The sequence below is a fragment of the Syngnathus acus genome, chromosome 2 (genome assembly GCF_901709675.1).
Source record: "Syngnathus acus chromosome 2, fSynAcu1.2, whole genome shotgun sequence".
NCBI classification, from domain to species: domain Eukaryota; kingdom Metazoa; phylum Chordata; class Actinopteri; order Syngnathiformes; family Syngnathidae; genus Syngnathus; species Syngnathus acus.
The window spans coordinates 23,855,508-23,881,953 of NC_051088.1; the positions used below are offsets into that span (position 1 = coordinate 23,855,508).

The window sequence follows — 26,446 nt, forward strand, 5'->3', positions numbered from 1 at the left end:
CATATTCTGGCAAAATGTGATTTCTGTTATTTAAAACTCTAAACCTAGAATTTGTAATTAAAATGTCCTGATTCACCTTTATTAATTAAATTCAATAAGCTATTAGTGATAGAATATATTAAAATAAATGTATGTATATATTTACAATTTTTTTTATTTAATTTTTTTAAATAATTATTAGTATTTTTTATAATTTATTTATTTTATTTACATTTTTTTTTATAATTATCATTAAATACTGTTAGTGATGTATTAGTGAGAATGACTTATTTGATGATTTTTTTTTAACCTCTCCAAATGCCCAGGCACATCTGTACCTTTAAGAAAAAAAATATCCGGCCCTTGAGCACAATACAATGCACTTGGAACTGGCTCCATAGAGATTGGTAAACAAGGAAGTACAGTGTGGTGTGGCACCCTTTGGACTTATTTCCTCATTACTGGGACCAGGCATAGACAAAAACACAGCTTGACAGCCAAGGTAGGCACAAATGGAAAAAATACTCAACCTTATGCTTCTTATATTGAAGAAATATACTTTTGTTTTGCTTGGCATATCCAAGTTAATCACTGCACAACAGCTGTAGAGTAACCGGCTCAGTCAGTTTTTCAATACAATCTAATCATGCAGCCTTAAAGTGTTGCATCATTCAAACATTTCTTTATGGATTTCTTTTCTTCTAAACGCTAAATATAAATGGGAAAGCGAAATCCAAATGTTAAATCAAAATCCCAAGTCTTTGGGACGGGAGCAAATAACCATATTCAAAAGTAACCAGTAACCAGTTGGCACCAAAATAAAAGCTCAAGGTGGTCAGAGTATCTTAAAAAACCTTTGTATGGAAGTATATCTCTGCCATTAGAGTTTTAATTCCAATTTCTAACGCAATTTTTTTTCAGCATCGAAATTTCTAATATTGAATTTTTCCAGCATCAAAATTCAATGTAAAAAAAAAAAAAGTCAACATCTCGAAATGGTCAACTGTAAAAATATTTAACCTAAAATAAATCAGTATAAAAAATGTCTAAAAAAGTTACAATGAAAAAAAAATTCAACTGGAAAAAAAAATTTGCTAAAAATTGCCCGCCAAAAAATCTGCTAAAAAAATCAGAAAAAAAAAAATCTGAAAAAAAAAAAAAAAGAAACATCTGGGTACTGTAATAAATGTCACTTTTCAGCATCAAAATTCAATGTAAAAAAAAAAAGTCAACATCTTGAAATGGTCAATTGTAAAAATATTTAACCTAAAAGAAATCAGTGCAAAAAAAGTCAGTCTAAAAAAATTTACAATGAAAAAAAAATTAAACTGGAAAAAAAAATCAGCTAAAAATTGCCTGCCAAAAAATCTGCTAAAGAAGTGTGCCTGCAAAAAAAAAAGAAAAAAAAAAATCAGAAACATCTGGGTACTGTATTAAATGTCACTTTTGTGAAAGTTGTGGGACTTCAAACAAAGTTTCTCCAAACACAGGTAGAAAATTCTCCCCAAGTCATGTCTAGGGATGACCTCCAGAAAAGGAAACGTTTGCTGGATGAAATCCCTGTAAGTCCACCGAAGATGCCTCCTTGCGCCTACCTGCCTGGTCCTGAGCCACCCCCTCCCCAGGAGTATCAGCTCACATTATTTCAGTGGCAAATCCAACAAGAAGCGCGCAAGTATGAAGGAGTCGCTCCCGAGATGCTGAACATGCAAGATGGCGATGGTGACACGTAAGTACACCTTCATTTTTCTCCAGCCACTTTGACAAGATGCATTCCAGACCCACCTTAGTCTCTCTTTGGACATGTTGTCACTGTTGCAGATGTCTTCACATAGCTGTGGCCCAAGGCAGAAGAGCTCTGGCCTACATGCTTGCTTCCAAGATGGCCGTCTACGGTGCTTTAGAGGTGAAAGAGCACAATGGGCAGGTAGCGGAGCTCCTCTCGGTCTCCATCAAGTCTCTTCACAATTTTACAAATGCGTGGCTGTCCGTCTAAGTAAAAATGAACAGCGTTGAGGTACGAGTGAAAATATGCATGCCACCTTTTTGTTCGCTTGTGCCTTCAGACGCCGCTTCAGGTCGCGGCGGCGGCCAATCAGCACCTCATCGTAGGTGACCTGCTAGAGCACGGAGCAAATGTCAACACCGCAGACTTGTGGGGCCGCTCACCTCTGCACATTTGCGCTGAGAAAGGATTCCACCTCTGTCTTCAGGTTTGGAGTTGATCATTTTGGAAAAATTACTTTTTATAACATGAAATTTAGGGAATGCCCTTTTATTGACCTGAAAACTAACCAGGGCCAAAGAGTTGCCTCATATAGAAAACTTTGTCCTGAGAATGTGCTCCAAATAGTTGCAACTCAACACCCTCTGCAGATTTTTCCAATATTATTATTTTTTTTCTGTTGTAAAAGTTTTTGGAGGGAGGAAACTCAGTTTGAAAAATGTTTGTTGGACATCTATTTTGTTTTCACCCCAACACATTTCAATGGGTGTCAATTAAATGCAGGTTTTGGCAAAGTCGACCCTAACCCTAACCCTATTCACAATGGATAAGGACCGGGCTATCTTGCGAACTACAAAAATAATGCATATAAATGACCTCAATTAAATTTTTCAATTAAACAAACAAAAAATAATAATCCCCTCTACCAGCCACAAAAAAATCTTCTAAAAACGCTGCTAAATATTGAATACATATTTCCTATGAAAACCGGGGGTGGTCAAAATAATGACAGTATAACAATACTCACCAACATAGTCTTTATCCTCTGTGGAAAATGACGACTAGAGTCAATTGAACTTTCTTTGCGTTTGCGTTGTTGTATTATGCTGCCATCTAGTGGTCAAGTCATATACACTTCAGCTGCAATGAATTAATGATAACACACTGATTGTCTAGCTCTTTATGTTGTACTTAACATTTTTGTTATTTATTAAGTTTGCTATTGAAAACATTACAATTTTTTTTTATTTTTTTGGAAGCTGGACACGAATTATTATTATTTTATGTGAGATAATGAAGTGCGAATGAGTTGCCTACACTGGTCTGCATTTTTTTACACTTTGTGCATCCACAGACCATCTGGAGGACTTTCTCCGGATGTTTACAGATGATTAATACAGAAATGTGGAATTTTGAGGGTAGGTTCTTTGTTTCCATCACTGAGCCACAGCAGCACAAGTGTACACTTCCAATACGTCTTTGTATTCCAAAGGTCAAACTCCACTTCATGTTGCCGTGTTGTCTCACAATGCGGTTGAAAACGAGTGCAGGCGACTGGTTCAAACTGACACCGGGGACTGGCACCAGAAAAATGAGCTGCTGCAAAGGAAACACATTCATGTTCAATGTGTGGAGGCCCTGTTGTACATGGGTGCCTCCTGTGGGACTCAGGTAAGTTGTGCACAAATACACAAACTAGATCTCACAATCCTGAGTGCACTTCTCACTTGAGTCACATGACACCGGGAAGGGAAAATGACTCATAGTTTCACTTGGGGGTGTCATTTTGCTTCCGACAGGACTTAAAAAGTGGTTATACATGTTGGCACATGGCAGCCGAAGAAGCCAATTGTCAGCTGTTGAGCATCTTCCTCCAGCGGCCGTCTGCCGTGACCAGCCTCAACCACAAGGTGACACCAAAGAGCGTTAAGCGCGTCGCATGGTATGATGAGGATCCAAAAAGGAAATCATCCAATTCACAGTCAACTGAAATACTCTCACTCACAGGGGCATTTTTCATTTTGCTCATAACTGAAACTATTTTTCGCATACACCCTACTTTGAAACCCTAACCCTATTTGGAAATGCTACTTTGAAACCCTAACCTAAGTTGGAAACTCTAGTTGGAAACCCTAACCCAAGTTGGAAACCCAACTTTTAAACCCTAACCTAAGTTGGAAACCCTAGTTGGAAAACTTAACCCTAGTTGGAAACTCTACTTTGAAACCCTAACCTAAGTTGGAAACCCTCGTTGAAAACCCTAACCCTAGTTGGAGACCCTACTTTGAAAATTGTGAAGAATGTCTCACTTTGTACTCATCACAGAGCTTCAGCGGCAACACAGCCCTACACATCGTCAGCTCCTTACAAAACCATCCCACTCAGCTTCAGGCGTTGAAGCTACTGATGGCAGGTGGAGCCGACCCCACCGCCAGAAACTTGGAGAACGAGCTGCCCTTGCACTTGGCGCCTGCAGGTCACGCTGGTGAGATGGTAAGGTCAAAACAATCTTCAGGCCCAAGCAACCATTTCAGAAGAACATCCACGGCAGCTTGAAAACATGAAAATCAGTCCCTCTTCTGTTTTCTTCTGCGTTTCCATTATTTTTCTCATGTATTTATTTCTATCTTCAGGTGCGTCAGATCCTGAGAGGCCAACACCTTGATGCTTAAAACAGAACACTGTCAGTCAGACAGTCGATCATAAGATAATATTTGCCTCACTAGGCAGATGGCGGTTGTTTCAGTGAAACAAATTTTGATGTAATACTCAATGAGCTCAAAAACACACACACACCTACACACACCTACACACACCTACACACACACACACACACACTCACACTCAGACTCACACTCAGACTCACACTCAGACTCACACTCAGACTCAGACTCACACTCAGACTCACACTCAGACTCACACTCAGACTCACACTCAGACTCAGACTCAGACTCAGACTCAGACTCAGACTCAGACTCACACTCAGACTCACACTCAGACTCACACTCAGACTCACACTCAGACTCACACTCACACTCACATTCATATGAAGGTTTTCTTTAAAATACTTATCACTTTTCTTCAGTCCAAGAGTACAGTGACGTGCCTTAGTGATGTGCATTCCAGTTCTTTTAAGTGAGCTGAATCTTTAGAATCAGTTCACTCAAAAGATGCGTTCAAATGAATTGTTCAACGAATCGTCCCCCCCCCCCCCACACACACTGATCTTTTTTATTTTTATTTTTTTTATTTTTTAACTTCAATAACACACACAACTAAGCAATACACCAGACAAAAAACAATCAAGTAAACACACGGTAATGTTGACAACGGCAACGCACACATTTTTCTCTATATTACAACATCCCAACAACATATACGTCAAATAATACAACTACACCCCCCCCAAAAAATGTATATATAATAATAATAAGTGGCTCGGTTATTCACACATTTCTTTCTATAATACAACACCGACACTAGTGTTGGCTCGTGAGTGAACGATTCGTTCAAAAGAACGGATCTTTTCAGTGAACGAGAGTGACCGAATCACTTCCTAAAGTGATTCGTTCTTTTTTCAGTTCATATGACTTCAACCAGTAGGTGTCAGTAATGCCCATTGAAGCTGGTGCCACCTTGCCGTAAAACAAAACGAAGAAGAAAATGACGTCACTTCCCGTTCATGAACGAGTCGTGAATTGCATTTCCCGTTCACCAATGAACGAATCTGTCAGTGAACGAATCAGTCAGTGAACATGTTGCGTCTTTCTCCTGGCGTTAACTATGTAAGCCAGAATGTCGATTTACGATTTGCCATGGAAAGAAAGAACCACTCACTGAAACAGCACTTTTTTTATGCACGTTTTCTCCAAGCTAATGGCTAACTTTATTGCACGAAGGGATGCGCCGTTATGCAACAACGGGGAGATTATGCTTCTCTTTGGGTAATCTTGATTACACTTATAGTAGTTTTTAAATAACGTGTATGCATATATACGCCTAAATATTGTTATCCAATATATCTAGTGCAATTTCACATTGGATTGCTGGTTTGGAATTTACTTTTAATATTATTTTTAATAAACATCTATGTTAAAACTTGTCTGGTGTTTTATTCCTTGTTTTTATATTCGCCAATTAAAACATAAAAATCTGACATTTGGTTAACTGCTTTATATGACAATATGTGTAGGTACAACTCATGGACACTTCAATTTAAAAAAAAAAAATAGGTACACTACACGAGGTAAAAAAAGAATAAATAAACAAAGGGTTAATTGCACAAAAGCACATGTTTGCATGTTTTCACAACTGGTATCGAACCAAGTCCTTAGCGAGTAAGAGCCAGTGTCACTAACCAGTCGACTATTTCGACCTGGCAACCTATGGTCGTCTGCACTGTTTTGTACTAGTGATGTGCATTCTAAAAATCTAAGAATCGGGGCACTCAAAATATTTGTTCAAAAGAATTGTTCACCGAATCGTTCGCTACACTTTCTTATTTATTCTTTTTTTTTTTTTTTTTTTTACCTCGTGTAGTGTACCTATTGTAGTGTCCATGAGGTGTACCTAATCACAGGCCACTTCAATAGGGAAAAAGCTTAAGTGAAAGTGAAAAGTGCCACACCCGCCCTCACTCCCACCTCCTGATTGGCTGTTTGATCTGTGACGTCACTTGGACACGCCATTAGGTACACCGCCATTTTCAAGTGTACCTAATAACAGGCCACTTTATTAGGGAGATATCATGGTCAAAGGTCACAGGTGTCAAGCTCTAGTTCTCGGGGCCGCGTTCCAACATGTTTTCCTAGTGACCCTCGTTAAGCGCACCTGCGTGAAAAGTTTTTGGTCACTTTCACGTTCTACAGGAGCTAAAACTTTTCACGCAGGTGCACTTAACGAGGGCATCACACGGACACTCCATTAGGTACACCGCCATTTTCAAGTGTACCTAATAACAGGCCACTTTATTAGGGAAATATCATGGTCAAAGGTCACAGGTGTCAAGCTCTAGTCCTCAGGGCCGCGTTCCAATATGCTTTGCAAGTTACCCTCGTTAAGTGCACCTGCGTGAAAACTTTTAGCCACTTTCACGTTCAGCAGGAGCTAAAACTTTTCACGCAGGTGTACTTAACGAGGGAATCACACGGACACTCCATTAGGTACACCGCCATTTTCAAGTGTACCTAATAACAGGCCACTTTATTAGGGAACTATCATGGTCAAAGGTCACAGGTGTCAAGCTCTAGTCCTCGGGGCCGCGTTCCAACATGTTTTCCAAGTGACCCTCGTTAACCGCACCTGTGTGAAAAGTTTTAGCTCCTTTCACGTTCCGCAGGAGCTAAAACTTTTCACGCAGGTGCGCTTAACGAGGGAATCACACGGACACTCCATTAGGTACACCGCCATTTTCAAGTGTACCTAATAACAGGCCACTTTATTAGGGAAATATCATGGTCAAAGGTCACAGGTGTCAAGCTCTAGTCCTCGGGGCCGCGTTCCAATATGCTTTGCAAGTTACCCTCGTTAAGTGCACCTGCGTGAAAAGTTTTAGCCACTTTCACGTTCAGCAGGAGCTAAAACTTTTCACGCAGGTGCACTTAACGAGGTAATCACACGGACACTCCATTAGGTACACCGCCATTTTCAAGTGTACCTAATAACAGGCCAATTTATTAGGGAAATATGGTCAAAGGTCACAGGTGTCAAGCTCTAGTCCTCGGGGCCGCGTTCCAACATGTTTTCCAAGTGACCCTCGTTAAGCGCACCTGCGTGAAATGTTTTTGGTCACTTTCACGTTCTACAAGAGCTAAAACTTTTCACGCAGGTGCACTTAACGAGGGAATCACACGGACACTCCATTAGGTACACCGCCATTTTCAAGTGTACCTAATAACAGGCCACTTTATTAGGGAAATATCATGGTCAAAGGTCACAGGTGTCAAGCTCTAGTCCTCGGGGCCGCGTTCCAACATGTTTTCCAAGTGACCCTCGTTAACCGCACCTGCGTGAAAAGTTTTAGCTCCTTTCACGTTCCGCAGGAGCTAAAACTTTTCACGCAGGTGCGCTTAACGAGGGAATCACACGGACACTCCATTAGGTACACCGCCATTTTCAAGTGTACCTAATAACAGGCCACTTTATTAGGGAAATATCATGGTCAAAGGTCACAGGTGTCAAGCTCTAGTCCTCGGGGCCGCGTTCCAATATGCTTTGCAAGTTACCCTCGTTAAGTGCACCTGCGTGAAAAGTTTTAGCCACTTTCACATTCAGCAGGAGCTAAAACTTTTCACGCAGGTGCGCTTAACGAGGGAATCACACGGACACTCCATTAGGTACACCGCCATTTTCAAGTGTACCTAATAACAGGCCACTTTATTAGGGAAATATCATGGTCAAAGGTCACAGGTGTCAAGCTCTAGTCTTTGGGGCCGCGTTCCAACATGCTTTCCAAGATTCCCTGGAAAAGGAACCACTGTAATCTATTGATAGCACCTGAGTGTAAAGTAAGTCAATTTAGTTCTTCAGAATTGTGATTCTGTTTTGACTACTGCACTTTTATTTTATGTCAATACTGCACGATGTGTATAATGGATTCTTCTCGTGAGAATCGTCCCAAAGAAGTGAAGAAAGCACAATGTACGTGTTTTTAATATTCTATTTGATATTTGTTTCACATACGTTACAAATGGATGGCACAAATATTGCTCGGCCAGAACAATAACACGCGAACAATTGTGGCAATAAACATCCAAAATTGCAGAAAGGAATCAATGACAAACGACATGTTGCTTGCTTGGCACATCCAGTTTCATGTTTCAGAGGTATTTTACTGCACTCAATAAAATCATCTACTCCAAATCGATCTCGACATTGGCTCTTTTTTCCCCTTAAGGCATGAAATGAGAAACGAGGCAATGACTATTACTGCATCGCAACAGACACACATTACGTACATATTCAATGTTAAACTAGTACAGAATATTTGAAAATCAAATAATAAATCACAATGTTGTTGCTTACGACAGCCTGTTGATAATTTCTATTCATTATATTTCATGATATCATTTGTGCATACAGTAACATGAGCTCTGCTAAAATATACATTCAGTTCTACAAGAGAATAATGAAACAATAATGTCACTGTCACAGTGTTATGTTGTACGTATATTTGTACATTAAAGAGATTTGCTGCTGCCATCATGGGACTATTTCGTGTTGCAGATATGGCTGTTGCTGTGCCCATTGTTCATTGTGTGGGCTTCAGTTGCTCATCTGAGGAGCGCCGTTCTTCATCTGTGGCTTGAATGAAAGTGACGCTACACGTGGGATTCATCCAAGTCCAGGTCAACGGGGGAAAGAGGGAGTCGGCCAGGTGAGCGGCGAGGCGATGGCGCAGGCAGGAGCGGGGTGAGGAGGGGGTTTTCCGTGCCCTCGTCCTTGCCGAGTCGCAGCGGCGTGTCGCTTTGCGGCAGGAGCGCGGCCGTGTCCGAGTCGCCGGGACTCTCTCGGATACGCGACGCTGTCGGCGGAGGAGGAACGAGCGAGGTTGGCGGGCTGGGGGCTGGTGTCACGCCCAGCACGGGGAGGGGCGGGGGGAGAGGAGAGGCGGTGCGGGAGAAAGGGGAGCTGGTTCTGGAGAGGCTTAGCGGGGAGCAGGCATGGGGAGGTGGTGTCGGGGTGGAGGTGCGCGAGATGGACGGGGGCGGGGAAAGACTGCTGCGGAGGCCCCACTGCTCTCGCTTCTCCTTGCTACTCATGGTTGGTGCAACCTACCGAGAAAAAAAAAGAGCAAACTTACAAAGCGGTGCTTCTCAAACAGGTTTGAGAAGCCCATCAGAATCACCACCTGTGTTTTTGCGGGGCTGTGCAGGTCGGCGATGACAGTGGCTGATGTGACGGAGGGCACTTCCAGTTTGGGAGGCTTGGACACGGAGAGCATGCTCTTCCTGCCTTCAATGGGAACGTCCGCCCCGCCGGGGCTCAAAGACTTGCTGCCTCCCACGCACGTTTGCGGCCCTTGTGTTTCCGTAAAGGTGACCGACCTCTTTTGGTCCGCTTGCGCTGTTGACGACGCACACACACACACAAGTTCACGTGGTCAAACGCAAGGTAATGGCAGAATGACAAGAACATCAGCAGCACTCAAGGAGGAGGCAGGGGCGGAAGGCGGGTTGGGGCTTTGGAAGGGGTGCAAGACAGACATGCAGAGCGCCCTACAGGAACTGGGTGAGCTTGCAGATGGAGGGGCGGAGAGGAAAGCTTAAGGTCTCGCGTCTCACCTTCACAGTCCAATAAAGTTTCTTCATTTTGAAACAAAAGGCATGAGACAGAACAGAGTGAGAAATGTCAGTTTGGCGTCCGGGGGAGACAACAAACATTGGAACAGACACGGGGAGTGAAAGGTGGGTGATCTCACAGTGACACCTTTGTTCAAATTTGCTCCACGGGTTTGACCACTAATTTGAGCTGATTTAGTCGAGTATATGCTGTGTGCTTCTGAAGATAGGTGTTGTTACCGAGTGGTTTATTTTTGGGTTGGATGCTCCTGCGAGTTGTGGAGAGACGAGCTCCAGAACGACCACGGGGCTCATTCTTTGGAATGGACAGCAGGGGGCGCCGCAGCTACAAGAAGAAAGACATTTTTCAATTTGGTCACATACGTTTTGTTTCTTAACTGGATTCAAATTAAATCATGATTGTGTTACTGTCACTATTTCGTGTTTGGCGTGGTCAGGGTGGAAAATATTTTTATTTATTTTTTTACCTGTCTCAGGCCTCTCTTCCTCCCCAGTGGCGGCTGGATGAGTAGGTTTTGTTGGCCGGGCTCGCTCTGTACACTGGCAACCCTGGTAACAAACGAAAATACACAAACATATAACACGAGTGACTGAGAAGCAAGAAGAGGAAAAAAAAAAATAATAATAATAACGCTGGGCCACCTTTGCACCAACTCTTTGAGCACAACTGCAGATCTACTCACTCACTACGCAACACACATTTTGCTATGATTCAAACACAACAAGGGGGCCTGAAGTAGCAACCACTTAACCTGGCCGCCAAAAAAAAATGGGAGTTTCAATCAAATTGCCACAAAAGAGAAAAACACGTGTTGGGGTTGCTACGACAGTCGGCCCCCTTGCCCCGACAGATTGGTATCCACAGTTGGACGGCCAATTTGATCAGCGAGAAGCCTGATTGACATGTAAACAATGTGACACACCATGGCACCGATGATGGCTGGAAAGACCCAGAAAAACAGAACACCTTGACCCCGTGACCCTCAAAGTATGCTTGTATTTGGTGGCGCAGCTTGGTTAGGAGAGTGCAGCTGATGAGCTGAGAAAATGAGGGTCAGTGCGGAGCTCGAGGGGAAAAGGGGGCGGGGTCACAGACAAACTCACACTTTAATGACGGAGAGAGAGAGAGAGAGAGAGAGAGAGAGAGAGAGAGAGAGAGAGAGAGAAACAGGTAAGTGGGAGGAGTGTGACGGGCCGAGGTGACTCGATTGGATGCGGATGAGTGATCGAACGGAGAGGCAGCCAATAGAGGAGGGCCGCCTGGAGGCCAAGCCCCTCCCACTGCTGGACAGATGCACACATAGAAAGAGGGTGGGGGGATCACTGTACCTAGAGAGGTTACCCTCCTGCAGAAGGCCCTGGGACTCATCTAGCACATTGGGTTCACTGTAAAAAGGGCGGGGAGGGGGGCGAGAGCGGGAGTTTACGCTGTTAAGTCCACATCCATCAGCACCCATCAGCGTGACTTCCTGGTGGCTTGGCAGGTTTTTAAACATCATTACCAAAAAAAAAAAAAAAACAATATTGTGATAGCAAAAACAATGCTGGGACGTAACTAGGAACAAATACTTTATATTTGTGAGGAATCTTTACGTTATCTTGCAACATTTTAGTCCCAATGTTTGAAAACTGAAACCTGTCATTTCTACGTAGTCCAAAAGTTTGGCACCCTCAGACGATGACAAAAATAAATAAGATGTATTCTGGATTCAGATCTTGGGGTCTTAAAAAGAATCAGGGAGCAATAAATAGGATAGCATCAGATTCAGATATTATGGAGTTGGTGGCTGAGTAACTAAGCATTTTTGTTGTTGTTAACAACTTGATAATGTTAGTAAATCGATTTTGACAGCATAAAAGTTGGACTGAAATGACATTAAAGCAGCATGTCAAATTTCTTTTCCTTTATCACTACGCACAACTATGTAAGTTAATAAAAGAGGGAAAAACATATTTTTGATCAAAACCAGCTTTGCATAAAAAAATCTTAAAATGATAATTTTTTTAACTTTTAATTTTATTCTACTGGGCAGCTGTTATCAATTTGATTTTTTTTGAACGGTATTTATTCAAATACAAAACGCGAGTCCTTTAGCCACCTGTGACTGACTTGGCGCCCTAAATTGTTACCTGTGGCTGGGCAGCATGGTGCTGCGGGGGGCTTCAGGTTGCAAAGCGGCCGAGCCGGTGGCGTGGCTGGAGAATCGGCGTTCAGATATCAGCCTGGGCAAGAAGGCCTCGTGCTCGCTCACGACGCTGGGGATGCTGATGGAGTCGTCTGGAGGGAAAGAGAACGCCAGAGTTCTTATCATACGCAGCGACACCTAAGAAGAAAGTGAGCTTAAAACGGCTCGGACTCTCTTCGTCGTCCTCATCGGTACGGCTGAGCGTGTCCTGCGAAGGCTGGCGGGACGGCTGGCTGTCCTGCTCCCACACGGTGCCGGTGCCCGTGTTGGAGCGCGACATGGTGGCCAAACTGAGGCGGTAGGCCGAAGTGGAGGTGCCCACTGTGCTGATAGACGTCTTGCCCTGGTAGGCTACAAATCAACCGCTTGCTTCAGAACGTGATCAGAGGACGCCGAGAAAAACGAGCGATTCTGACCGGAGCCGCTGTGAACGGCCTCCTTGAGGATCTTGAGCTCGTTGTTGAATTCCGCAAACAGCGAGCTCTTGCACAGAGGGCGAGGGATAAATCGCCGCTCCAGCTGGTCGGCGATGTGATGACGCGCCGTGATCTCCTCCTGCGAGTCGGCCGGCTGCGCCAATAACTAGACGTGGATGGAAGACGTGAGGACATGTTGCAAAGAGATGAAGGGAGTCGACGGCGGCACCGCTGCGTCACCTTGCACTGTATGAAGGGTCTCAGTAGGACAAAGATGGGGATGCGGGTTCTCACGATGAAGTCAATGAAGTCCCAGAAGGCCAGACCGCCCACCTTCCTGAGAGCCATCTCTTTCACCTGCAGACTCAGACGATACCACTGGTTCCCCAGAGAGCGCTCGAAGCACACCAGAACCACTTTCAGAGCTGTGGATGAAAGAATAAACACCACATCAGAGATTCTTAAGCATGTCGTGTCATTTATAATGCATACCAAGATACGCCGCCTGGCTGGTGGACTCAGCCAGACCCTCTCTGCGAAGGTCCTTCCCCGTGTCGCCGGGGGTGGAGCAGTGAGCCGGCGAAGCGTCCAGCATGAAGTTCTTGGTGCGGGACGTGGAGATGATGCGTGGCGGTAGCAGAATGTTAATGACCGTCTGCAGCAGCAGGAAGATCTCCGGCTGCTCCAGGTGGGGGCTGTCTATGAGAGACACAAGTCGAGAATCATCGTTTTTTTTTGGGGCTATATTCAGAAATGAAACATCGAAATATAATAATAATAAATAATGATAATAATAACAAAAACATTCATAATAATAAAAACAGCTGAATATAATAGTAATAAAAAATAACAACAAAATGATTAATAATAACAAAATCTGAATATAATAGTAATAATAAATAATAATAACAAAATTATTAATAATAATAACAATAACAAAAGCATTATTATTATTATTAATAATAATAAATAAATAAATTAATAAATACTTATTATTATTATTATTAATAATAATAAATAAATAAATTAATAAATGCTTATTATTATTATTATTAATAATTATAATTATTATTATTATTAATAATTAATTATTATTAATTATTAATTAATTATTATTAATTATTAATAACAATATGTGTTTAAGCTTATACCTTTGCTCCCAGACCCAACAGTGAGCACAAAGGGGATCAGCAAGTTTAGCAGCATCCCCTCTCGCCTCTCCTGATTGGTGAAAGGTGAGATCATCTGGCTGAGCGGGAAGTCTTCCTTCAAGGCCTGTACGAAAAAGAAATATCAACACCCGCAACTACAAGCGCTTCTCAAATGTGCTTTGAAGAACGCTACCTGGATCTGTAAGGCCACCAAGCGCACCACCGCTGTGCTGAAAGGGAGCGGCGGGGAGAGGTAAGGGCTGAGATGGAGCAGAGGCAAGCCGTCCGCAACACTGGATGGGCCCACCACGCCCATCACCTGTACACAATAAAACAAATACATACGTGTCAAAGCCATCGTAGTGCTAAGTGATCAAATATTAGGGCACAAAAAAATGGAAGTCACAGGTACTTGGAAATGAAAAAAAAAAATAGTCACAAATTGTGCTTTTCATACTAGGTTGACGCAGACGTTGATGAGCGAACGAAGGTGAGGCAGGAAAGAGATGATTGGCTGACGCTGAAGAGTCAGACAGATGCCCTCAATCAGGTTGCTAGCTGCTTCCCACTCCACCTGTCTCCTGGAAAGCACAGAAGCAAGCAGCAGAGGCCGCCGCAATCCCCCACCCGCCACCACACACACACAGTCAGGCCACACGGATTCCAAAATTCACCTTCCTTCATCAATTCAATTCACATTGGCGGCCAAGACTTGAAAGCTCACAAAGTAGCAGCAACAGGCCCTGATGTGATGCACACAACATCTGGGTCTAGTCTCAGTCATGGAACTGTACTTTTAGCCATTTTCTCTTGTGCAATTCAGCATGTTGGTTGCTTAGCCACTTAGCTGCAAGTGGCTTCTCACTGCCTGCCAGCACAAGTGGCATTTGAATGCGTATAACTGCATCTGAACCTGAAATTGATGTGGGAAAATTGTGGAACGGAGCTGTCTAATCAACACTGTCGAGCTAAGATGGCACGTAGATTATAAACCGACTGCACACAACCCGCACAATCGAAATCAGTTCCAATACAAGAGTTTATCATGGTGGTCAAGCACGGCATCATATTTCTGTTGACCTTCTCAAGAAGCTCAATGAAATGACCAAAATACTGTCTTAGACAAGCAGTATAGGTGTACCTAATATTATGCCTGGACGTTTTTTGTCACTGTCGCCGTGGTAGCGTGTGGTGGAGCTCTTTGTTTTTTTTGGAGGGAGGGGGCACCTTATCGGAAATTTTGGTCCTAACACTAATGTGCAATAAAAATGAAATTCGTTTCATGGCAGAAGACTTGACCCGGCTGGCTAGCCACGTGGGGCTGCACAAAAACACACGACAGCAACGCATACGAAGGCAGAGCGACAGGGCGGTGCCAAGAAGCCGCATATTGACCGCACACACCACGGCACTGGCACGGCACTGGCACAGCACGATACACTCACGTGGAGACAGAGAAAGGAAAAGTGGGATTGAACAGACCTGGTGCATAATGCCTGTGGGCGAGCGCACCTGAGCGTGGGCATTTTGTGGATCTTGTTGAACATGCGGTCCAGCCTCTTGAGGATGAGGATAAGCGCCGGGCGCACGGCTTCCGAAGACCAGTCGGTGATGGGCAGCATCTCCATGATGTAGCGCCGCAGGCCTCGGCTCTCCATGGTCAGGGTGTCGTACGGCGCTAGCTTCAGTAGGGCGTGGGCGATCTCGGCCAGCCTGGGAAGGATGCGCCCAAGTCGGTCAATAAAACCAACTCAACTCCGCGTGAGAAAGGTAATTGATAAGATTTTAATTTCATTTCAATGAGAAACGGTGACTTGAGATTGGATTTGAGTCATGGAGCAAATAAAACTTTTAAAATTAATTTAATTAATTAAAAAAAATTTTTTTTAATTAAATAATAAAAATAGTTTTATGATAAATTTTTATTGACTTGAAATTGGATTTGAGTAATGAGGGTAGTCATGGAGCAAATAAAACTTTTTAAATTAATTTAAATTTAGTTTTTTTAAATTAAATAAAAATAATTTTACAAGACATTTTTGATTGATTTGAGATTGGATTTGAGTAATGAGGGTAGTCATGGAGCAAATAAAACTTTTTAAATTAATTTAAATAATGAATAAAAAAAAAATTATAATAGATTTTTTATTAATTAAAATCTTATAATTTTTTAATTTAACTAAATTGTTGATATCAACAGGCTACGCAGCTGCCAATAAAAAAACAGAATGTGCCATGGCACCAATCACACGAACCGTTGGGTCTGAGTAAATTCTGATCACGTAAATGAGCTCAAGTCAGATGGGTCCTCATCACCTCATGTGTGACTTGATGTCGAGCAGCTCCAGCGCCGTCACCCGCGGCTCCCCGGCTACATTCTGCAGGATCTTCAGACGCGGGCCGCAGTGCTTGTAGAATTCGGTGCAGATGTTTAGCAGAGACTCCCGAGGCCGGCGGAACTCCTCCCTTGCGATGCGCTCGTCCAGCTCCTCTCTTGGCATGCCCTGGCCTTCCTCCATAAGATGTAGGTTGTCCCTGAGTGACACGTATTCAGACCACATTCCAAGCTAGTCAGATGGTGATCAGCTCATTGCCACCATCTAGTGGCAGATCAGCTGAAACTTTTTTGCTAGTGACACAAAACAATTGCCTTGTAATATAAACAAAAAGGTTCCAGATGCTTCTAAGTCAAGGTAGCACTCATCTGACCTGGTGTTGACTCCTCCTGACATGGTGTGGTTAGCAGTGGTTCCTCCTTTATGGCCTTGATCACAGCGGGATATCTGCGGTGCAGTCATGGGCCTGTGAAGGCAATTTTTGTAGATTGTAATATGGCTCACATGTCACATGAAAGCATAATCATCATGAAGCAGATGTTTGACCAGCTTATTAAAAAGTTCTATAGTTATGGAAGAAGTTAGTTAATAATTGCTGGATCTCTTACCTTCAGCAAACCATCGGAAAAAAATCCGCAACTTCTGCTGTTAAATAAGCAAAAAGTCATCTTAATGGGAATAAGTGCGGCACCTTGTAAGGGCCTCTGAGCTGTAGAGCAGCGCCTGCAGGGAGGTGGCCAGAGCGGCAATGGCGGCGATCTCATCCCTGGCAGCCGATGCCGACTCCATGGTCATTGTGTTGCTCTTCAGCTTCTGGAGGTAACATGGAACCAGGGCCTCCAGCACCATCAGCATTTGGAGACTGAACGAAAAAGTTGCACATTTTAAGTCAGACAACAACCACAATGCTCAAACAGGGCGGCATTTTATTTTTTTTTTAACCTTCGGAAGGACTCGGGTGCATACGCTGCCACGGTGACGCACAGCTTGATGGCTTCACTAATAGAAAAGGCCAAGTCCTCATTGCCATAGCAGAAATCTGCAACAAAATTGGCACAAAGTTCATATTAATAGCCACATCCATCCATCCATCCATCCATCCATCCATCCATCCATCCATCCATCCATCCATCCATCCATCCATCCATCCATCCATCTTCCGTCCACCAATCCATCTACCAATCCATCAATCCATCCATCCATCCATCCATCCATCCATCCATCCATCCATCCATCCATCCATCCATCTTCCGTCCACCAATCCATCTACCAATCCATCTACCAATCCATCCATCCATCCATCCATCCATCCATCCATCCATCCATCCATCCATCCATCCATCCATCCATCCATCCATCCATCCATCCATCCATCCATCCATCTTCCGTCCACCAATCCATCTACTAATCCATCCACCAATCCATCTACTAATCCATCCATCCATCCATCCATCCATCTACTAATCCATCCATCCATCTACTAATCCATCCATCCATCCGTCCGTCCGTCCGTCCGTCCGTGTTTACCCAGAGAGCGCAAAGGTTTCTCCGCCTTAACCAGCTCCAATGCATCCAGGGCATCCTGAGTCTCGCCTTCCAGAGAGACCAAAAGGTCAAAGAGACACTGAGCTGACACTCCCTTGGAAAGGCCACTACTGGTACTCGTCTGGAGTCAGGAAAGTTCAAACGGTATTTTCTTTACAAGTGCTCAGAAATATTTGGAGTCCTGCAGCCGGTACTCTTACTGTGAATTCAAGCAGTGGTGCCACACTGGCAAACAACTGGAGGATGAAGGGCTTGCGGTGGAGGATGTAGAACTGACGGCAGCAGAACTCGATTCCCTGCCTCAATAAAGGGTTGCCCTCGTAGTCCGCATAAACCTGCCACCATAACACATTTCACTTTGACTTTTGAGTGTATGGTCAAGTTTCCATCCGAGCAGATATTTCTCTTCTGTGCCTATTTCAGTACTGTTCTTACGTTTCTTTTGGCACTCACACACCTGCAGCATGGTGGGTAGGATCCACTGATAGCCGCTCAGCGAGAAGAGGTGATTGAAGTGCACGGCGGTGTTGATGGCGGTCGCCGTGTGCTGCCTGACGAGGGCGCTGTCCTCTGGGTGCAGTAATAAGGCCCCGTTAAAAACGTTGAGGAACAGCATCATCTCATCTCCCCACGGGTACTCGCTGGGCATTCCTAGAAACATCTCTTCAAGGAGCTTGATCCACAGCACCTTGTGGAGGGTGTCCAACCCAAATAGCTCCTTCCCTGGAAGACAAAGCGGCAGATCTCGGGTTAGTAGCCAACTCATGCAGACATTTTTTTATTTGAGAAGGACAGATATCGTGAATCAAAATAATATCCCGGCAGGATTTCGATGTACCCTGTGGCTCGTTAAACAGCGAGAACTCGGCATCGATGGCGGTTCTTGGGAAGGACGGCAGGCGGAGCAGGTCTTCCTGGAGCAGCGAGACATGGGACTGCTTGTGCACGGCGGGCATGTGCTGAGTGAGGGAGATGAGGAAGAGCACACGGCCGACCTCCTCCAGTTTGCGGGAAAACACCTAAAAACAAAGAATATGAGCAAGCCGGAGGCAACGCGTTTCACAACGATGTCAATTCGCGGAAAGTTCGCTCAACCTGTTTCTGGATCAGTTCCTGTCCTTTCTCGGGCAGCATGTGGACAAGGTTGAGCTGCGGAGAGACTGACCTCCGAAAGGGGTAGATGTCTCTCACATATGTCTGGAAGAGGTCACCATTACATCCTCAGCGCATTTGCTTGCAAAGATGCTCGCACGGGTGTTTCTGCGCTACCTTGGAATAATGGATGAGGTTCCACCGTTTGTCCATAAGGAAGTAATGAGCCGATCTGGCCTCGGGAATGTTGAAAAACTCCAAACATTCCTAGAGGGGAAAGAGGAGGATGAACGTCGTTCATAAATATCAGGCAATCGGGTTGGAGGTGGTACCTTTAGCAAAGCTTCAAACTGTGTGTCTTCATGGACTGGCAGCTGTGTTGGGATGTCACACTCGTTCTGTCCATGCACTACCAGCGTCTTGGTTCCTGCACCAAAAATATGAAAAGGTCATCTCTCACATTCCTTCCAAAATTAAAATACAGAAGAGTTTTTTCCCTTTGTATTATTATTGTTATGCATTATATATATAAAAAAATATATATATATTTTTAAAAAATATATAATATATATATTTATATCTAAATATACATATATAAAAAAAATATATATAATATTAATATTTAATAATAATAAAATATTAAATAATATATTATTTATAATATATTATTATATTATTTGGTTATATTATATTGATTGATTTGATATAATTATTTATATTATATTATATAATAAAAAAATATATAAAAGTACAGAATATATATATAAATAAAGAAATAAAACATTGTCTCACCTGGCATCGACGCCGTGACCAACAGCTTGACTTCACACTGCTCTTTCTTCATGGTCTGCTTCAAGTCTTTGAAGAAGAGCCCTTCTACGTAGCCCACCACCTCCCACAAGAAGGTGAGTGTCGCCGAGATAGCATCCATCCCCCACTCACACGGGGTCCGCACGAAATACATGATCAGGCCCACCTGCAAGGAAACCACTCGACTCAAAACAAGCCCAAGATCAACGACGATGGTGTTCACGCACTCACCAGGTAGTTGAAAAGAATGTGGGAGGTCTGCGCCGGAAGGTCTCCAATGTTAAGCAGCAGCTTCCTCAACATGTACATCAATTCATCCTGGCCATGGGAAAGGCAGAGTCACACACTTGAGGTGATTTTATCTGTGAGGCTGCCGTCTTACCTGCCGGTTGCTCACAGTGAGTTTTTCCAGGAAATGCCGCAGGACAAGGGCAGGATCCTCAATCAGGCAATTCCACAAGATTTGCTGGGCGATTGCACTCACTGAGGACCCAGAGAAAGATGTACATAATACACTTGAAAATGTTTTAGTTGACCCTTGCATACATGCAGATTTGCATTTTTTTTTTTCCAATATTTTCAGAATATAGTTTGAAAATATTGTGGGGTTTTTTTTTTTTTGTTTTTTTTTTTTTGCCCCAACCCAAATTTCTGGAACGGTACAGAACAATTGATGCACACTTAATGAAATACAATTACATTGACCTCACGTCTGCGGAGCACATGTCAAAACCTTTGGCGCCATCTAGTGGCATTTAAAAGCATTACAGAAAAAGCACAAAATAGAACACAAATAACAAATGGCTGAAGATAGGTTCAGCTGAAAAATACGAATGTTTCTTGACAACTAGCAATGGGTTCACGCACTGTACCAGCAAGAGAGTGCAAGTGATGGAAAAAAAAAAAAAAAGGTTTACCAGCCACGCCGTCCTCTCGCACTTCGCCGTCCTCCATGAGGTGCACGATGGGTAGCACGGCAGCACAGATGCATGCCGGGAAGACGGCTTGTGGTGGCTGCAGCATGTGATGTGTGGGTGTGTGTTCTGTCGTGTTCTCTTCATCTGGAAAAACACAATATACAAACTTGGCTCACTTTCATTAGTCACAGTTTGGAGTCAAGCATCATATTTGCAGCAAAACATTGAACAAAGTGCCTTGGCCCAATAAATGACAATAAAATAAAATATATAATATACAAATATATAATAAAATAATATAATAAAGTATATAATAAAATATATAATATATATAAATATATAACAAAATAATAATAAAAAAATAATAATAAACTGCCGATAGATGTTGGTGGCAAAAGTTGAAACAAGCCCAACAAACTTCAGCATTCAAAGTGTGTCATACCTTCAGCACTAGCCAACGAGCGAACCGACCACACAGAGCCTCGGCGGAAAGAGTAATTCCTGTGAGAGTTACTGGAGGCGCAGGACGGACTAACGGACAGACGGCGAGATGCCAGGTTCACCACTTCTTCTGCTGGCACCATCAAAGTCAAACAAGGACAGAGTCGAAGTAAGCAAATGCATACATTTTGGCGTGCCGTAAGCGTGACCAACGGCCCACCTTCTTCTTCTTGCTCGGCCGGAGGGCTGCACGTGGGCTCATAGCAGGCCTCCTGCGCCACGGGGATGGCTGTGATGATGCTGGCCTCGCGACCCAGCCGCCGCTTCTCCTCCTCCTGCTGCAGGTTCTTCAGGATGTGCTCGGCTCGTTGGTGAGAGCGCGACACCGCCCGTGCTGAGAAGGATTTCTGTGGGGGTGGGGACCGTGAGGATTGCGCAAGTGGGATTTGCTACAAGTATACATGATCCCTCCATTGGCGCTCTGTGTGGATCCCGGGCAGAAATACAAAGTAGGAAACTTGCTGCATGTCATGGCATTGGCACACGTGCTCGTACACATACTACATGAGAACATACACGGCCAAGTCTGTCTCATCATGACCATGCATACACAGCACAACACAGTCTGATGCATGCTGTTGTTTTTCCCAAAGACGGTGCCCATATTCTGATCAAGATGCAACTGCCCCCCTCTTGGAAATCTCTGAAAAACAAATACAGTGGACCCAAATCGAGTAAAGGAAAGAAAAAAAAAAATCTGGAAAATTTGTATTCCCTGACATTTATGACTTGGGCTAAAAAAAAGATGCATCAGCACAAAGATCTGGACAGAAAACTTACTATGGCATGGACTGACTGAATTAATGCAGGGAACTAAAAACAAAGACAGATAAAATGATAGAGGAAGGTCTTCATCAAAATCTTTAACACTTAAAACAAGCATGCAAAATAACTAACACAAAGAGAAAAGTCATAGTGAATGTTTGCGCGTTTTTTTCTAGAATTAAAAAAAAAGGTAGATGGTTGAATTTTTTTTAGAATTAAAAAAAACTAAAAAAAAAACGTAGCTGGTCATCTGCTGAAATTTTTTTCCGGAAAGAAAATTATTCCGATTTTTTGTTTGTATGTCAACACCTTCAAAACACTTTCAAATGTTCCTAAACAGCTTTACCATGTTTAGGGAGATAAATATCACTGTGAGGTGCATTTGTAAGATACTTATGGTTGGAAAATTGGAAAGAAGGACATTTCAATAATTTGAGGAATTATTATTAAAAATGATAGAATATCAAAAAATACTCCATCAAAAAAAAAATCATGAGTAATGGGAAAAATCTTTTTATATTTGTTTGCAGTTGCAAGAACTAAATTGGCTTTTTTTTTTTTTTTAAACTGGAATGTTTTTTTCCTTTCTGCAAGTGTGTGGAACAGTGATTGCTTTTTGACTGTTGTCATCTTTAGCAAATTTTTTTACATCACATCAACTTGAACTCTCATAATCCCTATCAGTCTATTGTGGACAAAATAAACCATGCATAAACTTACAGATTGGTCCTCATTGATTGGATCTTGGACACTTCCGGTGTTCTGGGGAACCCACGGGGGGTCAAAAATGGGCACACAGGGCATGCCCAGTATTGGAGATGGCAGGGTGAAGTTTATGCTGGGTGGAGGAATCTAAAACCAACATGAATGAAGTTACAGCCCTCCTGCCTTTTTTTATTTGTCACCAGAATGCTTACTTTGAAGATCTGCTGAGCTCCTTCCTCCATGCGAGGCCAAACCTGGTAGCGGAAACGCCAAAGCGTGTAAAACTTGAAGATAGAGTTAATGCGCTGGCAGGCCTCTTGGTGCTGGAACTCAGCCATCATCATCTCGGTCACGGCATCGGGGACTTTCACCGCGCACAGGAGGAACATGGCGGCTGGAGGGAGGCAAAAGAAGAGGACAGGAGAAGATCATGGTGGCATCGTAGTGAGGTGGGTGGTCATTTCTAAATTGGTGATCAATTTACATATCAAATATAACACATAAAATAATAATGAAAATAAAATAGAACACAAAATAATAAAATAAAACCATAAAATAAAATAAAAAAAAAATAAAAAATTAAAATAAAATAATTCTTGCAATCTTCTTTTTAAATTTGAAGCTGTGAAAATAAAGCTTTCACCAGCAGCGGCTGCCATGTGTTCATCCACGCTGAGCAGAAGCTCCCAGGCTGCAGGTTGAATGTCTCCGTACATGTCATCAGTCAAGATCGGAGCAGCTTTGATCAGCAGAGACAAGGGAGCCGGCGACAAGCTCATCACCTGCCACAAAGTATTTGTACTTTGTTCCATACGTTCCACTACTGGTCCAAATTTGACAAAACCAAATGCCACACCTGGTTTCTGATGTACTTGAGCATTCCAGTGTCTTTCTTCCCTTCGGTGTTGCTGTCAGTGGGCCTCCTCTTCATGGACGGCGTCCTCAGACATGATTTATCGGAACACTTGGGGCCAAACACGCTCTCAGTGAGGCGAACAAGAATAAGGAGTTCTAAAACTCACCTCCTTGTTCTTCTGTGCGCGAGCACCGATGATGCCGGTGGTGGTGGTGGCGGGGGCGGCGCTGTCCTCTTGTAGGCTGTCCACCGTCTCGCCGTAGACAAGCTTGATGGCGCGGACCAGACGGGCACAGGAGCGGTTGTGGTGCTGGTAGCAGCGCGGGTGGCAGAAGTCAATATGAGTGCAGATGAAACTCTGCTGGTTGCATAGGAGGATCATGATCTGAAGCAAAGGAGAGGGAAAATGACACATATGAACAGCCTGTTGCGTCCCTGTCCAAATATTTCTGGACCGGACCGCAGTGTGGCTCATTCTAGTTGACGTACGTGAAGCCAAGACATGTTGCGGTGGTAGTTGTCCTCTGCTCCGCTTGAGCTTTGGCCTTCAGGCTCAATGCTGGGTTCACTGGTACTGCCGGGACTACCTGTGGGGGGCAAAAAAAAAAATGCCGTAACTGTAACATTATAATTTCATCAAAATTGGAAAAAATTTTTTAGACCTAAAGTAACACACAATCCAAATAAAGCGGTGAGGTCATTTGGACGAGGCTTGACCTTTGAACTTACCGATGTCCGTGACAGTATCTCGGCTATTTGTTTGTGAAAGTATCCCCTCCTCATTCTCCGACTCGGAATCCTGTCGGGACAGTTTGGTGCTCTTCAGGCTGCCCGCCCTCCGGATGGAAGATAAGGACCCCCCCTTTTTGACACGGAAACTTCGGGCTCCTTTGATCTGAAGCAACCGCGAGCCTCCGATGCGAATCTTTCGGATGGGTGCTGGAGGGATGTCGACAAAAGGTTATCTGAGCAAAAAAAAAAAAAAGTCCGAGCAATGAAGGCATTCCAACAAGAGCTCACCTGCAGCCTCCTGAGCCTTCTTGTCGTCACACACGGTGTCCGACTTGAGAGTGTGGCTGCTGCTGTTGAGCGAGTCGTGACCGTCCTCGTCGTCCAGGATGCCGGCGAAGCTGATTTTCCTCTCGTAGCGATGTCGGCCGAGCTCGGGATCCAGACGCAGGCGGCAGCTTTCCAAGTCCTGCGGATGATGAAAGAAAAGATGGACTGTCACTCGTCTGTCTCCACCAAGCAGCATCTAAGTAGGGAAGCAAAACAAAGTGAACTGAACGGCTTCGTGAAAGTCGAACAAAAGATCACATCCATGAAATTACCACGAGTGGTTCTGTGCGTGGTCGCGGCAAACATGGGAATGTCTCTCGCAGAAAGGTGGTGATTTCCAACAACAGCTGGCAAGCAGCCATCTTGAGCGCAAATGGGCAGCCACATTTTGTTGGATTGACTGTATCTTGAGGGAGAAACAGAACAATCATGACTAAAAGATAACAAAAAAACAACAACCAGCATCTGACTTACTATCGTCTAAATAATCCTCTTGCTCGTCCTCCTTCCTCATTCTTCGTTTCGTCTCCTCGTCGTAGATGTAGCCCAGGATGTTGGCGGGACTCTCGCTGTCGCAGTGGCACAGTTCGCTAAGTCGCGTGCCAATGGCCTGATTTGAGAAAAACACGCGTGGCAATTTAAGACTACAATTTTTGGTTAAGATTATGAGAATGTCTTTGGAAAAAAAATCCCCCCTGAAAATGTTTGAGAACAGCGACTCACATCTCCCCATTGGCAGAAATGTTTTGCCGCATTCCACTGGAGCTTCTGATTCCTTTTATTGCCGACTATGGGCGATCGCCCTCTGGACAGGCCTCTTTTGGTGATGTTAACATGGTGGCCCTTCATCCACTCTGGCCAGTTGCCACGGTTACAGCGATGGACAAATCGGGCGCATTCAAGGAAGAGAGATGCCCGAGCCACGATGGGCGCTTCCTGGGGAGAGCAGAGGACAAAGTCAAGCCGGGGGGAGATAAACGATAAAAGGGGACTGATGACGACGAGTACCAGGTCCAGAGCGGCGGCGAGGATGGACGCGTCGGGAATGGTCCCGGGCTCGCAGCAGTTGAGCAGAAACTGGAAGCGTTTCATGCCCTGTCGAATTGCACCTAAATTCACCACATTTTTATTTTTGATGGCTTCCTGACTGGCGGCAAGACGCTCCTGGAAACCATGCGGTCCTGGACAAAAAAAATAAAAATGGATTTCCCGTGACTGAACACACTTGCATCCATTTGACAAAACACGTTTGAGAGCCACTGACAGATGATGTAGCCATGTGGTAAATTGTTGACTGAATCATTTTTTGCCTCATTCGAAGCATCGGAAGCAGAGAAGGCGCTAAAAGCAACATGTATGAACCACACCACAGCAGAAAGATGGTTGAAAAAATCCAAATTACAGTTAAGAGCAAATGGGGGGGCGGAGGGCTGGGGTGTTTTGGGGGATGGAGTGGGACATGCGTGCAATGCAACATTTACAGCGGAAACAGCCCTTTCCAAAAACGCAGCAAGATGAGGCGTCACATAAGGCTGAGGTATGGGTCGGGGAAGGGGGGGGGGGGCAGCGAATGGGTGAGGGTGAGAGGGTCTACCATCTTTCTCTTCTGTGTGGTGAAGCTTGGATGGATTCCTCCTGCCAGACCTCCATTTACCGAGCCGCTTGAAGAAATTCTCTTCCTCGTCCCTGCTGTATTCCGGCCCGGCGGCGACGCCCTCTGACAGCTTGACTGCGCTGGTGAACTTCACCTGTTCGTGCAACAGAAGATGAGGATTTTTTTGAAGGCATAACAAAACAATAAAAAAAGCGGTGTCAACCTTCCTGACCTTTGAACTTTGTCGAATGAAAGAGAGTCGATCGACAGAGCTGATATCCAATAGGTCCTCCACACCGTCGGTAAGTCCAGAGAGAGAAGAACGCTTCAGCCAGTTGCCTGGGGAACAGTATGAATGAAGTAGATTAGGGCATACTACGGACTGAGTCCAGATACAATTTACAAAGCACGTACACGGGCGGCTGCAAGACACCAGGGTGGAGAAGATGCACAGCATTCACAAAAACATGCAATGGAAAGATGCCAGACCAATGACGTTAACTAGTTA

General features: G+C 44.0%; 2 protein-coding genes across 18 annotated transcripts in view; one reads left to right on the forward strand and one right to left on the reverse strand.

Moving 5' to 3' along the window:
* Positions 1-347: 347 nt before the first annotated feature.
* Positions 348-4,523, forward strand: nfkbiz (nuclear factor of kappa light polypeptide gene enhancer in B-cells inhibitor, zeta). The gene is made up of 9 exons (XM_037265457.1): positions 348-481; positions 1,470-1,708; positions 1,801-1,906; positions 2,046-2,192; positions 3,060-3,123; positions 3,198-3,376; positions 3,505-3,615; positions 4,031-4,198; positions 4,339-4,523. The coding sequence occupies exons 2-9, from the start codon at positions 1,491-1,493 to the stop codon at positions 4,375-4,377; spliced, it is 1,032 nt and encodes a 343-aa protein (XP_037121352.1). The 5' UTR covers positions 348-481; positions 1,470-1,490; the 3' UTR covers positions 4,378-4,523.
* A 3,822-nt stretch (positions 4,524-8,345) lies between these two features.
* The window catches only part of LOC119119435 (protein unc-80 homolog), a 29,779-nt gene continuing 11,678 nt past the window's right edge, over positions 8,346-26,446 (reverse strand). For 4 of the 17 annotated variants that reach the window (XM_037245781.1, XM_037245780.1, XM_037245785.1 and 1 more), the window contains 47 exons: positions 26,171-26,277; positions 25,939-26,092; positions 25,353-25,525; positions 25,068-25,280; positions 24,819-24,954; positions 24,617-24,750; positions 24,306-24,483; positions 24,015-24,224; positions 23,775-23,872; positions 23,452-23,670; positions 23,286-23,393; positions 23,073-23,211; positions 22,642-22,823; positions 22,445-22,576; positions 21,740-21,772; positions 21,120-21,306; positions 20,901-21,032; positions 20,459-20,602; positions 19,924-20,024; positions 19,773-19,859; positions 19,524-19,707; positions 19,064-19,158; positions 18,909-18,998; positions 18,735-18,836; positions 18,478-18,658; positions 18,097-18,362; positions 17,840-17,974; positions 17,622-17,760; positions 17,037-17,133; positions 16,786-16,956; positions 16,468-16,560; positions 16,075-16,293; positions 15,241-15,471; positions 14,216-14,339; positions 13,952-14,077; positions 13,759-13,882; positions 13,100-13,306; positions 12,848-13,032; positions 12,608-12,773; positions 12,363-12,542; positions 12,136-12,283; positions 11,335-11,391; positions 10,473-10,554; positions 10,225-10,330; positions 9,988-10,008; positions 9,555-9,769; positions 8,346-9,477 (listed from right to left, as the gene is read on the reverse strand). In XM_037245781.1, the coding sequence (XP_037101676.1) occupies positions 9,025-9,477; positions 9,555-9,769; positions 9,988-10,008; positions 10,225-10,330; positions 10,473-10,554; positions 11,335-11,391; positions 12,136-12,283; positions 12,363-12,542; positions 12,608-12,773; positions 12,848-13,032; positions 13,100-13,306; positions 13,759-13,882; positions 13,952-14,077; positions 14,216-14,339; positions 15,241-15,471; positions 16,075-16,293; positions 16,468-16,560; positions 16,786-16,956; positions 17,037-17,133; positions 17,622-17,760; positions 17,840-17,974; positions 18,097-18,362; positions 18,478-18,658; positions 18,735-18,836; positions 18,909-18,998; positions 19,064-19,158; positions 19,524-19,707; positions 19,773-19,859; positions 19,924-20,024; positions 20,459-20,602; positions 20,901-21,032; positions 21,120-21,306; positions 21,740-21,772; positions 22,445-22,576; positions 22,642-22,823; positions 23,073-23,211; positions 23,286-23,393; positions 23,452-23,670; positions 23,775-23,872; positions 24,015-24,224; positions 24,306-24,483; positions 24,617-24,750; positions 24,819-24,954; positions 25,068-25,280; positions 25,353-25,525; positions 25,939-26,092; positions 26,171-26,277 (7,064 nt within the window). In that variant the 3' untranslated portion in view covers positions 8,346-9,024. The remainder of the gene's footprint in view (positions 9,478-9,554; positions 9,770-9,987; positions 10,009-10,224; positions 10,331-10,472; positions 10,555-11,334; positions 11,392-12,135; positions 12,284-12,362; positions 12,543-12,607; positions 12,774-12,847; positions 13,033-13,099; positions 13,307-13,758; positions 13,883-13,951; positions 14,078-14,215; positions 14,340-15,240; positions 15,472-16,074; positions 16,294-16,467; positions 16,561-16,785; positions 16,957-17,036; positions 17,134-17,621; positions 17,761-17,839; positions 17,975-18,096; positions 18,363-18,477; positions 18,659-18,734; positions 18,837-18,908; positions 18,999-19,063; positions 19,159-19,523; positions 19,708-19,772; positions 19,860-19,923; positions 20,025-20,458; positions 20,603-20,900; positions 21,033-21,119; positions 21,307-21,739; positions 21,773-22,444; positions 22,577-22,641; positions 22,824-23,072; positions 23,212-23,285; positions 23,394-23,451; positions 23,671-23,774; positions 23,873-24,014; positions 24,225-24,305; positions 24,484-24,616; positions 24,751-24,818; positions 24,955-25,067; positions 25,281-25,352; positions 25,526-25,938; positions 26,093-26,170; positions 26,278-26,446) is intronic. The other 13 variants (XM_037245783.1, XM_037245775.1, XM_037245777.1 and 10 more) reach the window with 13 other exon arrangements.